The sequence below is a fragment of the Carassius gibelio genome, chromosome B10, assembly GCF_023724105.1.
Source record: "Carassius gibelio isolate Cgi1373 ecotype wild population from Czech Republic chromosome B10, carGib1.2-hapl.c, whole genome shotgun sequence".
Taxonomy (NCBI): Eukaryota; Metazoa; Chordata; class Actinopteri; order Cypriniformes; family Cyprinidae; genus Carassius; species Carassius gibelio.
The window spans coordinates 13,100,916-13,117,609 of NC_068405.1; the positions used below are offsets into that span (position 1 = coordinate 13,100,916).

General features: G+C 33.8%; 4 protein-coding genes across 8 annotated transcripts in view; 3 read left to right on the forward strand and 1 right to left on the reverse strand.

The window, feature by feature from the left end:
- The window catches only part of LOC127966768 (cell adhesion molecule 2), a 456,176-nt gene that overhangs the window by 244,798 nt on the left and 194,684 nt on the right, over positions 1 to 16,694 (reverse strand). The window lies entirely within an intron of this gene.
- The window catches only part of LOC127966770 (C-type lectin domain family 4 member M-like), a 370,290-nt gene that overhangs the window by 109,758 nt on the left and 243,838 nt on the right, over positions 1 to 16,694 (forward strand). Inside the window, exons 2-5 of one of the 2 annotated variants that reach the window (XM_052568008.1) lie at positions 3,079 to 3,210; positions 3,304 to 3,431; positions 3,509 to 3,615; positions 3,695 to 5,280. In XM_052568008.1, coding sequence (XP_052423968.1) covers positions 3,079 to 3,210; positions 3,304 to 3,431; positions 3,509 to 3,615; positions 3,695 to 3,836 — 509 coding nt within the window. In that variant the 3' untranslated portion in view covers positions 3,837 to 5,280. Of the gene's footprint in view, positions 1 to 3,078; positions 3,211 to 3,303; positions 3,432 to 3,508; positions 3,616 to 3,694; positions 5,281 to 16,694 lie in introns of those variants that run through there. The other variant, XM_052568007.1, reaches the window with a different exon arrangement.
- On the forward strand, positions 5,322 to 7,795 carry LOC127966773 (CD209 antigen-like protein E). 2 transcript variants are annotated; one of them, XM_052568015.1, is made up of 5 exons: positions 5,322 to 5,704; positions 5,785 to 6,078; positions 6,226 to 6,365; positions 6,556 to 6,656; positions 7,409 to 7,795. In XM_052568015.1, exons 1-5 carry the CDS (start codon positions 5,581 to 5,583, stop codon positions 7,533 to 7,535), a joined length of 786 nt encoding a protein of 261 aa, XP_052423975.1. In that variant the 5' UTR covers positions 5,322 to 5,580; the 3' UTR covers positions 7,536 to 7,795. The 2 variants fall into 2 exon arrangements, with proteins under 2 accessions (XP_052423975.1, XP_052423976.1); XM_052568016.1 differs by having other exon boundaries at positions 6,271 to 6,365.
- Positions 7,794 to 15,994, forward strand: LOC127966627 (asialoglycoprotein receptor 1-like). The gene is made up of 9 exons (XM_052567755.1): positions 7,794 to 8,513; positions 8,606 to 8,899; positions 9,045 to 9,172; positions 9,270 to 9,361; positions 9,473 to 9,601; positions 12,592 to 12,995; positions 13,092 to 13,219; positions 13,312 to 13,418; positions 13,530 to 15,994. Exons 1-9 carry the CDS (start codon positions 8,492 to 8,494, stop codon positions 13,657 to 13,659), a joined length of 1,434 nt encoding a protein of 477 aa, XP_052423715.1. The 5' UTR covers positions 7,794 to 8,491; the 3' UTR covers positions 13,660 to 15,994.

Sequence of the window (16,694 nt, forward strand, 5' to 3'; positions counted from 1 at the left end):
TACAAATGAATGAAAACCAATTCAATGATGATGCAAATAAGTATTTATTAAAACTGGCAGAAAGACATTGCAAGGCTTTTACTGGTTAAATAAAATTTTCAGTTTTTCAAAAGTTAAATCTTATCATAAAAATAGCATAGCATCACAAATAACTGTTTTAAAAAAGCCATATTCAGAGTAGAACATTAACTTTCTATAAAAATGAAGCTCAATCAACAGAATTTGTATAATTTTTTAAAACATTAAAAAAAAAAAAAAATGTTTTAAAGAAAAGGATTCAAATAAAATGCTGGAATCAACATTAAATCACAAATTCTGTTGTTTGAGCTTATGTTCTATTAAATTAAGAATATTCCTGCAAAAGACAATTTAATAAATACATACTGAAAGTCCATCAACTTTCTGAGATGAGCACACACATGAGGGTTGTCCCTCTTCTGAGACTTTTCCACTTGTTTTGCCTCTATGTGTCCGTCTTGTATCCAGGGAGTGTAGTGATTCCAAGAAAACATCTGCACATAAAAACAAGCAGCATCAGGATAAAGTTAAGTATTGAATGAAACTAGCTCAATAAAATAAATTTCAAAATGCCACTTATACAATACAATCAGCATTTACCAGTACTTAAAAGGTTACTCCACCCCAAAATGAAATTAATCACTTACCTCAATGTCGTTCCAAACCTGTAAAAGCTTCGTTCGTCTTCGGAACACAATTTAAGATATTTTGGATGCAACTGGGAGGATTGTGACTGTCCCACTGACTGCCAAGTCAATACCTTTGTCAAGGCCCAGAAAAGTATGAACGTCATCATCAGAATAGTCCATCAGTGGTTCAACTGTAACGCTATGAAGCGACGACAATGCTTTTTGTATGAAAAGAAAACAAAAATAACGATTTATTCAACAATTCGCCTCCTATGAGTCAATGTAGTGCCATTTTTGGAGAGTATCTGTTGGACACACACTACATAGCCTGTTCTGTGTCAGCTGGGTCACATGGACACGCTTTCTATGTTTATTTACGCTTTGATTTGAACGAAAACAGCTATGATAACGACTTTGTTGAATAAAGTTGTTCTTTTTGTTTTCTTGTAGCTTTGTAAAATTACAGTTGAACCACTGATGGCAGATGGACTATTCTGACAATCCTTTTCATACTTTTCTGGGCTTATACATTGCTAATTGTTTGGCAGTCAGTGGGACAGACGCAAGCCTCCCGGTTCTCATCTGAAATATCTAAAATTGTGTTCCGAAGATGAACATAGCTTTTACGGGTTTGGAACGACATTAACAGTTAACAGTGATGAATGACTACATTTCATTTTGAATTAGCAACCTTTTTCGCGAATGAAATTACTTAACTAAAACTTGTTACCTTTGAAAAAATTAATGTTTGCAAAAGATGCCTGCTCCCGGGACGCACAATGTATGAATTCACAACCATCAAATACTCAAAAGCCACTGGGTGGACCTGAAATGAATACATATAAGCACCTACAAGAGATAAAGAAAATAATCTTGTGATTTCTTTAAAGCATTATGTACTGTAAATGAGACCAAAATTAACACCCAAAAATGCATATATTTAAGAATAGACAAACTATTATAAATTTTATAATTTATGATTATAAGTTGTAATATTACTTTGTAGAACTGTACCACCAATCAAATTAAATAATTAACAGTGCAAAATTATATGAAATGTGAAAATTCAATTAATAAATGTTGGAAAAATGCAATGCTACTTATTAAACCCGAAATACAACAACAGTTTATATTGTGTCTAAAAAAGTAAGTAACTTGTTAACTAATTGTTTATTGAACTATGTATTTGCAATCGTGATACTCAGCAAAACAGCTCACTTGTGATGCTTCTTATATGTTATAAATAAACTCAACAGTTGAACATTTAACTTACCTCATGTATTGTCTTTGAGTTTATGTGTGCTGTTAAGCTTTTTTGATGTTGAATGAAACGTTAATATAATCAGAATCATTCTCGCGTTTCGATGCTTCCTCAGTCTTTTTTTTTTTTTTTTTTTATCAGGCTAACTTGTGCAGTCGGGCATATAAAGATGTCTTTCACTTATTATAGTATGGCGTGGAGTCAATATGGGATAGTTGAACACATATTAACGAATGAAATTTCAAATTTTGCTCTTAGTCAGTTATTTAGATAGATATTAACATTAGTTACTATGACAATCGTTCGCATTAGGTAAACACTACTTTTAAATGTTATCAATAAGAACATTTTACATTTGGCGTAACTATGCTATGATAGCAATTCCCAGTTTACTGCACAGAAGTTACCAAGGCCACTAAATGTCAGGATAGGAGGCTATTGTGACATGAAATCGCTTATATATTAACTTAAATAAATATAAAAGGTTATATTTCTTAAGTATAATTAAGTGAACTTACCAGGAATTATGAATAAAGCCTCTTATCTTCAATCGTTCTTGGGCTGCTCCAGTCGGCTGGGTTTCTGAATTTGAATGATGCGCGCGCAATCCCATAATGCCACACTACATTAAGTTAGTGTAGGAAACACCTGCTTCTTGTAAATGAATTACAGTTGACGTGGAAATATACTGTTAACAACTGTAAAACCTTATTTGACCCATAATGCATTGCGAATTACAGCTGCATCTTGTAAAATGTTTATACAGTAAAATTCTGTAAAATTTTGCTGTAGAAACTACAGGTTGTGGGTTTGAATCTTGGGCTGGCAATACCACAACTTAGGTGCCCTTGAGCAAGACATCGAACCCCCGGCTGCTCCCTGGGTGCCACAGCATAAATGGCTGCCCACTGCTCCGGGTGTGTGTGTGCGCGTGTTCGCTGCTCTGTGTGTGCACTTTGGATGGGTTAAATGCCGAGCATGAATTCTGAGTATGCGTCACCATTCTTGGCTGAATGTCCCTATTTACATTTTTAGTGGTACATTTTGTGATGGGCACTGGGAGCAATAATATTTGAAGTTGGACTGCAAAAAAAAAAATCTACCCCTAACCAGTAACGACACACTTTTAGGCATTAGTGAGTTATCTTAAATCTGTCGTTTACATTTCAGTGAGGATAAGAAACTACAGAGCATCTGTGGTGTGTCTGGTTCTGCTGTGTGTTCTTCTGCTGACTGCAGTCATAGTGCTGTGTGTCCACAGCCATACAAACAAAGACCTGACAAAGGAGACACATCTGCTTGGTAACTTTACGGGACACAATCTGTTTAAAATATTGTTGTGTAGTTCAGTGCAGATGGGAAAAGTGCTAACAGTTGAACTGGTTGTGTTTACAGATGGATGGATTTACTATCAATCCAGTATTTACTTCATTTCCTCTAAAATAAAGAGCTGGTCTGAGAGCAGAAGATACTGTACAGAGAAAGGAGCAGATCTGATCATCATAAACAACAGAGAGGAACAAGTGAGTGAAACATATTTTGTGTATGATAAGCAATCAGTCCAATCAATTTTATGGTATATTTGTAATGATTTCTTCAGGATTTTGTGAAGAAAATATCTGCTGATGCTAAAGTCTGGATTGGTCTGACTGACAGTGATGTTGAGGGCACATGGAAATGGGTTGATGGCAGCACACTGACCTCTGGGTGAGAAAATAACTGATTTGAACTGATTATTGTGTAATAAAAGCAGTACTGAACATCTAATTCTGATCTGTTGTTGCAGGTTCTGGTATCCTCGAGAACCCAATGGACATATAAGAGAGGACTGTACTCTAAATGATTCATCAGGATGGGCTGATTATCCATGTAGTGACAATTATAAATGGATCTGCGAGAAGAGCCTTGTATTGTATTCGATGCACTGAAAATACATGAAGTACAGACTGAATGTAGTGTCGCACTGCTTTATGGCCAGATGAGACACAAATATGCAGACATACATATAAGCAGGCTGCAGGCGGTTGGTTTATTTATTTTTGGCATCTGGTCATTTTCATTATCACAAATTTACTTCTCTTAAATTAAAAAAAAAACAAAAAGCTCTTTGCTGTTGCAACGTACACAATAATAATAATTGTAAAAAAAAATCAGATTTTTTTTTTCTTTCATATGTGCTTATATAGGCTCCTTTTGTGTCATTTTGGAGTTTCTAAGTGTCTGAAAAAAGCTTGCAAAAAATACAGATTTTTGAGAATCACCGTTTAATGATTATTTTTTGGTTTACTTTGCTGGATATATCAAATTATGACAAAATAAAAATTTGAAACAAGATACAAGGTCTATGCTTAATTTCATGAAGTGTGCGATTAATCACAATTAATCACAGAAAAAGGGTGTGATCAATCTGATAAATTTTTTTTATCATTTAACAGCCCTTAAAATACATGTCTAAAATGCATGTGGAAGTGGCTCTGAGGAACAGAGGGAAATTGCACAATATATTTGACTGAGTTCGCATTAATATATTAAAATTTAGGTACTAACACTCAATTTTTATGGGTAAATAAGACACAACGATGCATCTTTTGTAATGGTACTGCCCCAGAGATAACTCTTGTATCATTTTTTTCCAGTTTTGTGAACAAAAGCAACTAAATAAAAAAGGTGAATGTCAAGATATTCTGTAAAAAAAAAAAAAAAAAAAAAAAAAAACCTGAATGAATACCTGAATGCATATACAGTGGCTCATAATCAACTCAGTTCAGTGTCAGCATTACTATATAAATAACGTTTTTTTTTTGCCTTCTTGAGTGATTTTGTACTAATCTGTTCTGCTTTCCTGACTAACAGCTTACAGAAGAGGAACTAGCAGCTTTGGAGGAAGACAAAGATTTGAGATGACAAAGAGATCAAAACAGCGTGTCAGAAATGTCATTATTTTACTACATTTAATAGATCATTTGCACTCAGTTGATGAGCTGAGCTGAGAGCAAAAGTTCAAAATGTATAATATGTGTCATTTAGGTACTAGTATTAAGGTACAAACATGCACTAAATAAGGGGTAAATAAGGGACAAATGTGTATCCTTAAAAAAGGTTGAGCTCCAATTACAGCTTTTACTGAGAGTGTACAGAGAGAGAAGCATATCTGATCATAAATAAGCAGATTATCATAAACAACAAAGGAAAAAGGGACTAAAATAAAAGTTTGAAGTGTTTTATTTTCATAAAACTCAAATTTGTCTGTCTTTTGTTTATAAGTCTAAAGTTTCTATGGTTCAAATCCAAAATCTCCTTCACTGTGATCTCTAGCCCTTAGACACTTGATGAAAAATGTTTCTTAAATTCACAAATGATTGCACAGGACTGAAAATGTGCAGAACTACATATTTTCATAACTAGTTGGAGGGTTTTATGACAGATTAGAACAAATAATTATGCAGGAAGTCCTACAAGCAAACAGTTTACATTGGAAAAAACATAGATTTCTCAGTACTTCTTTTTTTTTCTTTTTTTACAAGCAGACAGGAAACGACTCCTCGGTGTGGTCATAGAGGTTTAGTTAATGTTCAGCTTCTTAAAGCGTTAGTACATAGCGGTGCACTCCACACACCAGAAACTTTGACTCTAGATGTAACACACACCAGTAGAAGCATCGGGATACGAAAGATGGAAAGAAAAGGTGCAGTGGAGACAATCACTGATGTCAACAGAGATGCTAGATACCGTCATAATGTCAGGACAGAATCAGAGAACACCGACACCAAGAGACACCAAACACCTCAACACACAGGTACTGAGAATCATTTCATCATAGTATCACAAACTAACATGTGAGTTAAATATGTGTTTAAAAATATTTGTGATCTACAGGAAGTGGCTGTGTGAAGGTCAGAAGCTTCAGAGCAGCTGTAGTGTGTTTGGTTCTGCTGTGTGTTCTTCTGCTGACTGCAGTCATAGTGCTGGGCGTCAATCTCCATGATATGATTGAGGAGTTTTACATCAAGAACAAAAACATCACAGATGAAATAGACGAGTTAAAGAAAAGAAAATCCAACTTGGCCAGTGATGTTACAGAATTATCAGTTAAGAATACAAATCTATGTAAACAAAATGAAACATTACATAAGGAGATGAAAGAATTGTGGCTGAAGATAAGCAAAATGGGTAATAAAGAACTACTCTAAAACTACACAAATATTAAATATTAAAAGGAAACAGACGATATGTTTTGGGTATAACCTGCTATAAATAAGTTGTCAATAAATGTGGATGGGAATACCAAGCGAACTATTGTACTCCTTGTATTTACAGATGGATGGAAGTGCTATCAATCCAGTCTCTACTATGTTTCCTCAGATGTTTCCCCAGTGATGAAAAACTGGAATGAGAGCAGAAGAGACTGTAAAGAGAGAGGATCAGATCTGATCATCATAAACAACAAAGAGGAACAAGTGAGTGGAAATGGGGTGTTTGTCAAGTGCTAAACTATAATTTATACATTTGTGGGCTTTCTGAGACATCTTCATGCAAAAAATAGATTCATATGTAAAACAAATACAAGAGCATTTACAGAGTAAGGTTGTGTTTATTATATTTACAAATGTGTTTGTTTATTCAAACATATTTCCATTGTATTATTAGGACTTTGTGAAAACGATTTCTGGTGGTTCTGAATTCTGGATCGGTCTGATTGAGGTGGACAGCACATGGAAATGGGTTGATGACAGCTTACCGATCACTGAGTGAGAAATCAATTAATTAAAATATGTACTTCTACCTAAAATATCTCAGACTATTATTCTACTTCTAGAACCAAACTGATCAAATTAAATACCTTCAAAATCGTTTAAGTTCCATCCACCAAACTCCACTCAGAACTACAGCCTCTTCTGACATAGTCTACCATCTGCCAGTTCATCTATCCATCCATTCAACTACTCACAACCTAGATACACACCGGCCCCTTTTGTCAAAAAAAAAAAAAAAAACTAAGCAAAACAAACAAAACAAACAAACAAAAAAATCATTGGTTGTGGTTGCCAGAATTTTAACGTAAATTACAGTAGCAACATTTTAGGTTTTAACTTAAATTTACAGTTAAATAGTGACATTTCATTTACTGATATAATGTTAATATACCAGCATATTGAAGTATTGGAATTTGTTTTGTACCTGTGTAATACACTGATAGCGTGATGAGAGTCACATGATGAACCAAAGCCTATTACTTATAGAAGGGGCACAGTATAATTCACACAAACACTAAACACCATCATCGTAACACACACACACACACACACACACATACACACACACAAAAAAAAAAAAATAAATAAAAAAAACATCATATTTTAAATTAAATACACGAAATTACATATTCTTTGTCTGCATAGCCATTAAAACAGTCAAACTTACCAAATTATTTTAAACAAAATCAAAGTTAGTCCTGTCTTTATCTCACAGGCAGACATCTAATTCTAGTCTTTTGTTGCAGGTTATGGGCTTCTGGAAAACCTAGTGATAGCTCTGGTAATAAGGATTGTGCTGTAAATCTGTCATCAGGGTTTGCTGAATATTCATGTGATCAAAAACGTAAATGGATCTGTGAGAAGAACATTTGAAAGAAATAATTACACTGTTAATAAAGGGTTGTAAAAACATGATGGGTCTCATTTCAGTTATTCTTCATAACTACATGTTCTCATGTAATAAAACATCTTTATCACTGAAACTCTGAGTAAGCTTTTTTATTATTCTATTGCATTTTGTTACTGATACAACATCTAGCAAAGTCACACTTAAAGCTAAAAAGTTTCAAGATTAACACCAACTCAGCGGATAAGTTTGGGGTTGATAATTGGTGATAAGTTTGTGGTTGATAATGATGGTGGCTATTTAGTTTTTCCTTCAATTCTGCCTGGTAACACTTGTGACGCAGAAACTACACACTTCACATTTAGTTCATCCAAAAAAAAACAAATTATGTTATTGATTACTCACCCTCATATCGTTCCAATCCCATACGACGTTCATTTGTCTTTACATCACAAAGTGAGCCGTCTGACCCTGCATATACACCAATGCAACAGTCATGTTTAATGCTCAGAAAGGTAGTAAGAACATTGCTAAAATGCGAGATCCATGTGAGATCAGTACCTTAACCTTAATTTTGAACATGGTAGTTGTTTTGCTGTATAGGCAGGGTCAGAAAGCTCTCGGATGTCATCAAAGAAATCTTAATTTGTGTTTCAAAGATAAACAAAGGTCTTACATGTTTGGAACAGCATGAGGGTGAGTAATAATAATAAAAAAAAAAAATAATTTCAATCATTTATAAAATAAAATGCAAATTCAACCAAAGGCAAACCAACATGACTAGTTTTTCTACAAGTGTGTGTACGTAGATCTTAATCTTTTATCATTTATCTACAAAAATGTTTTTATATAAGCAAACAGGATATGACTGCTCAGTGTGGTCACAGTGGTGTGGTTAACGTTCAGCCTCTTAAAGTACTGGTACACAACGGTGCAGTCCACACACCGGAGACATACACAGTTTGATTCTAAAAGACCGACAATGTGCAAGGGGAACAGCACAGGTACTGAGACTCATTTCATTATTGCAATAACTAGCACACACATTTTAGTCCTGTGCGTGATTAAGATTTATCTTCATATCCATCATTTTCAGGAAGTGATTCTGTGAGGATCAGAAGATACAAAAAAGCTACGGTGTATTTGGTGCTTCAGTGTGTTCTTCTGTTGGAGGCCATTATTTTGCTGATTACTGAACACAGAACTAAGAGTAACAAGTTTGAAAACAGTGAGGAAGACTTCAATAAAACAAAAATGAAGCTACTTTCTGATATTCATGACATGTTAAATAAAAAGGTCAAATTCGAAAATGAGATTAAGGAAATTATCCCAAAAAACCTCCAGTTAACTGAGGGGAACAAACTGCTTTCAAAACATCTTCGTGAAATGGGTAATCTTGAACTATACACTAAAACTACACAAATATTAATTTAAAAAAATATATTGTATGTGTGTAGTACAAGCTGTTATTAGTAAGTTCCAATTCAGGGTAAATTAGAACAAAAGGCTTGCAACTAATCTGACTGTGTTACCAGATGGATGGAGGTGTTATCAATCCACTTTATACTACATTTCCTCTGAAGAGAAAAACTGGAGTGAAAGCAAACAAGACTGTTCGAAGAGAGGAGCAAATCTGACTATTATAAACAGCAACGAAGAACAAGTGAGTAAAACACTGACTCAAAATGATTCATTTAATCATATTAAATGTATGTTAGTTAATATATTAAAACATTATTTTTATTATATTCTATAATTAGGATTTTTTTAAAACTCACGACAATGTCTGGATTGGTCTAAATAATATGGAGGGAACATGGAAATGGGTTGATGGCAGCCCACTGACCTTGAGGTGAGAAATGATCGAATTGACCATATTATTATGTAATAAATGTTTCTCCCAATCTGTATCATATCACATAGAAAGCAGCACTGAACATCTAATGATGGGTTGTAATTTCAGCTTCTGGGCTTCTGGAGAGCCCGATGGAGCAAAGGAGTGTGTTGTGACTTCAGAGTGGAAGACACTTCCTTGTAGTTCTACTTTTAAGTGGACCTGTGAAAGAAAACCATCTATTGAAATAAAAAATCTGTAATATGACCACTAACAAGAAGCAGGTAAAATTATAAATGTGTCCTTGTATTGCCTTTTCTGTCAGCTAAAGATTCTTTCTTCTAAAGTGTCATTGTAATAAATCTTTTTAACTGAGTCATTCAGATAATAAATGTTTTTCTATGTTGTTGGTGCACGTGTGAATCTTTTGAAGCTTTCTGCATTTTCAAAACACATAGCAGCTAGAATTGCATTGCTATTAGGGCTAGGCTAACAGCTAATGTTCACTATGACAGAAGCATGAACTAGCACCTGTTTGCTAATGCTAATATTGCACTTAGCATTCTTTACACAGGCCCCAGTCTGCTGTTAACTTAGGGCAACCTGAAAGATGCATGTAAAATCTTGAAACCACTGAGAAAGTATCCAAAGGCAGATAGCTTAAGCAATTTCTTCTTAATGGATTCACTACAGGGGTTGATTAGCTCTTCCTACGAAATATAAATAAATAAAGGACAAAAAAAGTTTACAATACAACACAAAAGTCACAATACATTTGGACCACAATTAATTCTACTGAAAACCTCAAGAGCAGTCTTATAGAAGCAGAAGTTTCAGAAGTTTCAGAATTAGACAGTCTCCATGAACAGATGCAGAACAACATTCACCAATTGAAGGGTTTCAACGTTACACGAGATACAGGAAATAAACAGGAATAAGTTCAGAGGATATCATTTTTAATGCCAGTGTATTAAAATTTACTTGCAATATATGATCATTGCTTAAGTGACTATGGACAGAGGAAAACCGCAAGGAACCTTAACTTCATATATACTGTATGTTTTTTATAATAAGTTTCATAGAGAAAGAAAAAACTAATTATTTTAAAAAAATAATGACATTACATGTTATCGTCTTAACAGGATATCACATGTTTCTGACCACAGCTGCAAAAGCTCAAAACCAGAAAACACTTAGCTTAGAGCAACAACTTTACCAAAGTTTGTGTATACTGTCTATCTATAATATCTGTATTGAATGCAGTGTCGCCTTGGATTAAAGAGTATACCGAATCCATAAATGTAAAGGAAAATGCAAAGAGATAAACACTGCGATGATTTGACTCCAGAGTCACAATAAAAAATAAATAAAAAATAAAAATAAAAAGAAGGTGAAGAGATGGAAATCTATGCGAATGCCAATCCTATAAACAGTCATGATGTCAGGACAGAAACAGAGAACTCAAACACCAAGCAGCTTAACACATGTGTACTATTATAACTACTAACACATTTTAGTTAAGTTAGTGTTAAGGGCCAGATAATATGGTCATGTCAATATGCTATGGTATAATAAACATTACAATATAACGTTTCTATCTATATAACAATTTTTGAACAGTAAGATTTTTTTATGTTTTTAAAGAAGTCTCTTCTGCTCACCAAGCCTGCATTTATTTGAAATATTTGTACTATTAAAATAAAAAAAATATATAAAATGTAATTGTTTCCTGTGGTTTAAAGCTGAATTTTCAGGATCATAACTCCAGTCTTCAGTGTAACATCCTTCAGAAATCATTCTAATATGCTGATTTGCTGATTATCAATATTTTAAACAGATGAGCACATTTTTTCAGCATTCTTTGAGGATATAAAAATACGTTTTTTAGTTTTTTAGCAGAATATCAGAATTTGTGTGACTGGAGTAATGATGCAAAAAAAAAAAAAAAAAAAAAAATCAGTATTGAAATCTCAATAAATTACATTTTGAAATATATTAAAATATAAAAGTTATTTTAAATAGGCTAGTAAAAATATTTCAAAATTTTACTTTTTTGCTGTACTTTATCAAATAAATGCAGGCTTGGTGAAAAGAAGATATGTCTTTATAAAACATTAACAAGCTTACTGTTCAAAAACTTCTGACTGGTATACCATAGGATACTATAAGGAACTTAAAATGTTCTCAAATTTCTATCTTTTTATTGGCTTAGAAATCTATAACCGCTAGACAATAACAAATAATGATTTGTTTATATACTACAAACACTTTTTTTAATCACATAACAAGGCAGAATAGTTTTTATACTGTAATAATAGCATTTTTCATATACTTTATCACCTGCTGGAAATGACTTGAAAAAAACACATATTGTCGTAATCGTGTCTGTTTTTTCTCATAGACTGTATAAAAGGTTTTTCTGTGAAAACAATTGTTTATATACAGTGATAGTTGGACGCTGTTGCCCATATTAGGAGTTTCCTGGTATGATTAACTGCGCGAGAGCGCCCTCCGGCTTCGAGTATGAATGAAACACACACTGCAGGAGAGTTTAGCGCTCCGTGATGTTCGTCTCGCCTTCTAGATTCAAATAAAAAATCAGGTCATGTGCAAACTATCCTGTCTCTTTGAGTTTAAATTTTAATTTATTCACACCAGTTCTTGAAAACCTCTATACGAACACACTTGACCGAAAAAGTGCGGGGGGGCATGTCCCCCGCGCCCCCCGCGTAATCTACGCCCCTGTAATAAAAGATGTCTCCTGTGAGGAAATGTCTCTTAGTGACAGAAACCACTTACTGGTTTCGCTTCGTCTAAAGAATACTGAGAAAATGGAGTTTTTCCCATAGCGTCTTAGCAGATACAGTACTCATTCCCATATCTCAGGGAACTGATGTTATGCTAGTAACTCAGTATGATATCACATGTTCATGACCACAGCGGTGCCTTATAAAAGTAAGCTCAAAGCAAAAGTCCAGAGCAGTGCAGTCTACTTGAAGGAAATACTTCTAATAAACTCACATTTACATCCATCTCATTAATGCTATGGGCAAAGATGAAGATAAAGAGATGAACATATATGCTAATGAAGATTCTGTAAACCTTCATAATGTCACGACAGAAACAGAGAACACCAGGAAATACCAAACACCTCAACACACAGGTACTGTGACTCATTTCATTATAACAACAATACACATTTTACACACACACATAACACATTTGAGTTATATGAGTGTTTAATAATCTTCAGGAATTGACTCTGTGAAGATCAGAAGATACCAAGCAGCTGTAATGTGTTTGGTTCTGCTGTGTGTTCTTCTGCTGACTGCAGTCATAGCGCTTTGTGTCCACATCCATACAAACAACACAAACTACACAGGAGACAGCAGTGAGCTACTAATTAACATTACCAATCTCGCAGAAGAGAAAGACCAACTACTAACCAGGAATACAGATCTCACAGAAAAGACAGACCAGCTACGAACTAAGATTGTCAACCTCACAGAAGCGAGAGACCAGCTAGTAGACAAGAACATGCAGCTGGCAAAAGAGAAAGATGGATTATTATCAAGTTACCGGGATCTGATTAAACAAAGAGACCAATTACATCAGGAGAAAAATGAACTGTTGAAAAGTATTCATGGAATGGGTAATTATGGACTATATTAAAACTAAAACAACCACTTGTTAGTAGATCAGTGTTGTGGGAATAAAGTGTTAATAGTTGAATTGTTCTTGTTTACAGATGGATGGATTTACTATCAATCTAATCTTTACTTTGTTTCCTCTGAGAAGAAGAGCTGGACTGAGAGTAGAAGATACTGTGCAGAGAGAGGAGCAGATCTGATCATCATCAACAACAGAGAGGAACACGTGAGTGAAACTAATTTAATAACTATAGTCTAGAGGAAGAAAACATTTATACATTATCATATAAATGTGTTAATTTTTTTTCATTTTCTCAGGATTTTGTGAAGAAAATATCTGCTAATGCTAATGTCTGGATTGGTTTGACTGACAGTGAAGTGGAGGGCAGATGGAAATGGGTTGATGGAGGCACACTGACCTCTGGGTGAGAAAACACTGACCTGAACTGATTATTACGTAATAAAGGATTCTCACAGTCAGTATCATAACACACAGAAAGCAGCACTGAACATCTAATGCTGATCTGTTGATGCAGGTTCTGGGATCCTCGAGAACCCAATGGACATAGAGGAGAGAACTGTGCTCTGACTTATTCACCAGGATGGGCTGATTATGCATGTAGTGATCTTTTTCAATGGATCTGTGAAAAGAGCATTTTAAAATAAGTCATCACATGAACTGCAGGTTCATGTAATAAGATACATATTGGTACATTTTCCCCTTAGAATAGCTTTATTAAAACTGCTTCTGCTAAAACACAGGTTTCTTTTTCCCTCCATACAGAATATAATGATTTACAACACCAAACAGTGAAATGAAAGTGCAAATACACTAGGGCTGTAGCTATCGAATATTTTAGTAATCGAGTATTCTACCAAAAATTCCATAGATGAATCGAGTAATCGGATAAAATGTGTTTTTGCTTAATTAAAGTCCAATATTAATTATGCAAGAGAAAATACGACTCATGGGTCTCTTAAAATGAACAACTAAGTTTCCTTTTTAAGAATTTTTTTTTTTTTTAATGCATAGAATGCAATGCATACATAACAAAATTAAAATTTAAATACTACCCATTGCTTCTCTGTCTGTACTTATACTGTGAACAATGACAATAAAGTTGACAGATGAATTAAGTGCATTTAAGTGCCATTCAGTTGGGGTTTTAAATAAAGAATTTTCTGAAATTCACATTAAAGACATTAAACTTGATTGTATCAATCAATCAATTCAACCAATCATTTATTTCTATAGCCAGTTTAAAAACAACACACGCTGACCAAAGTGCTTTACAGACCCGAAATTACAAACCAAAAAAATATTGCACTAGATGTCAAGGAAATGTTGTTTTGAGGAGTTATTACAATTATTGGTTTTTTGTTAAAGTCACACTAACCTGCCTAGAAATGTTTCACCATCTATCCATAATTGACCTGTTTTGTTTTCAGTGGAAATATTCGTGTGTATCCATCTTAAAATATGGAGATACCTAATAAAATATGACATTTAAACTATGTACACTATGTCAAATTTTTACAGTAATCATGACTGTCAGTTCCTCAATTTCCCTCAAATCAAAAGGCGGCATGCTTTTTTATGAATGAGGGAAACATCCTCATAAATATGTGAATAATGACTGAGCTAAGCAGAGATCAATATACTGAGATTTTTCAGATGAGCTGGATGTTGACTACTGAGAATAGTGTTAATGAACTTCCATCTGATCTAAAATCGCTGTCATGGCACTATAAAAGAGATAACATTCTGTAAATGCTTATGGGATAATGAAAACTGCTGAATGAAAATGAAAAAAAAATCACTTCTTCACAAAATTCATTTAATCACTTTTTTCTCATTTTTGGATGAACTGTTGCTTTAAGCTGAAATAAACTCTCCTCTCATCTTCTGAGTTTCTTTAGCAGAGAAGGTATTTTAAAGAGGCAAGTGTTCAGTCGACACAGTCGGGGAGTTGGAGACATACTAAATGATATTTCGAAGGTCATTAGAATGAAGAACATGACAAAGAAGTCGCTTTTGTATGTGACTTGGCCTTTAACCAGCCTACGGAGGGCTGGTGTCTCATAGCAACTGCAGGTGATACTATGTTTCTTACATTAGAAGTCTGTTCTGAGGTCTTGAGCTTCAAGTTCTAGAAACAAGAAAACCCCAAATGTATCAAAATCATTTTCAGCCAAATGTTTACAAAAGGGTTTCATAAATGCCTGCATTAAAACACACACAAATACCAGAGAACGTTATCTGTTACCATTTCCCTGATTGCCCACATAGGAGGGCAGGTCTATGTGTGTGTGTGTGTTCATCATATGCATGACACACATGACGAAAAACAGCTCATAGAAACCATTTTAAACTGATCTGGTCAACTCATTGGGGAAATATGCAGTGGACACACATTTAATGTCAATAGCCAATCAAGTATAAAGGTAATAGAAGCTTGGCAGCGAGTATTTGGACCATGTAACTGAGGCCTTCACCTCTCTGCTTTATTGATTTACAACCTTTTCAAGCCCTTCAGCAACCTTTATTGATTTCTCACTTTGTTACAATTATTGGGTTTTTGTCCAGTACCTGAGCCAAGAGACATTCAGAGTAGGCTTGCCACGATAGACGGTCCTGACGGTGATACCGGTGTTAAGCTGCAACACCAGTTACGTCATTTGCCCACCGCAGCAACGACCCACCATCGTATTGATTTTTTGTAGCAATAAAAATCATTTTGGTCGAACATTGTTTGCTGATTTCCACTTTGTGTCATTTATTTATTTTATTCAACATCAAGATTTGCTAATAAATATTCCACATTTTACTTATTGGTTAGCCTTTTTCCAGTTTTTATAACTATTTAAACTATTAAAATTGTTTACTATGTTATATTAGGCATAGCCTGCCCTATAGCATGGTTTATTTTTATTTGTTTTGCTAATAAAAGTCCTATGTTTTATATATAGGATAAAGTAAATTTGATGTTGTATTTTGTTGTTGCATTCAACTGCCGCTAATTCTTAAAAAGCGCACAGCACTTTTAAGCTATTTAGAATAGAATATATATATATATATATATATATATATATATATATGTATATATATATATATATATATATATATATATATATATATATATATATATATATATATATATATATATATATAATATTGCATGACACTCAACATTTTTTTTCTTTTATATACAAACAAACAAAAAATATATAAAATTGATGGGTATCAATAAATTGTCTTTCAAAACAACACTTTCTAGAACAACAACAAAAATATTGCTAAAATTATAAAGTTACTTCAGAAGGACTTAAAATGTATTCAAATTAAATAAAAATATATTTTTCCTCCAATTTTTTTTTTTTTTTTTTTTGTAAACAAATAAATAGCTGTTTCTTTCAAAAATAAATAAATCAATAAAAATATTTAAAAACTTTACTTCTGAAACTTTAACAAAAAAATACTGTTATAAATAATAAATAAATAACTGTTTAATGTACTAAAAATGTTTAATCAAAGTATTTATTTTGACTCGGAGCCTCTGAGGAATCTGAACTGTTGGCCTGGTCGGGGCAATTGAAAAAAAAAAAAAAATTTACTGTCAAGCCCTGACAAGGTCACGGCAATCACCGTTTACATTCCTGCACCGTTCTGTGTAATCGTCTTAACCTGAAACAATTTCCGA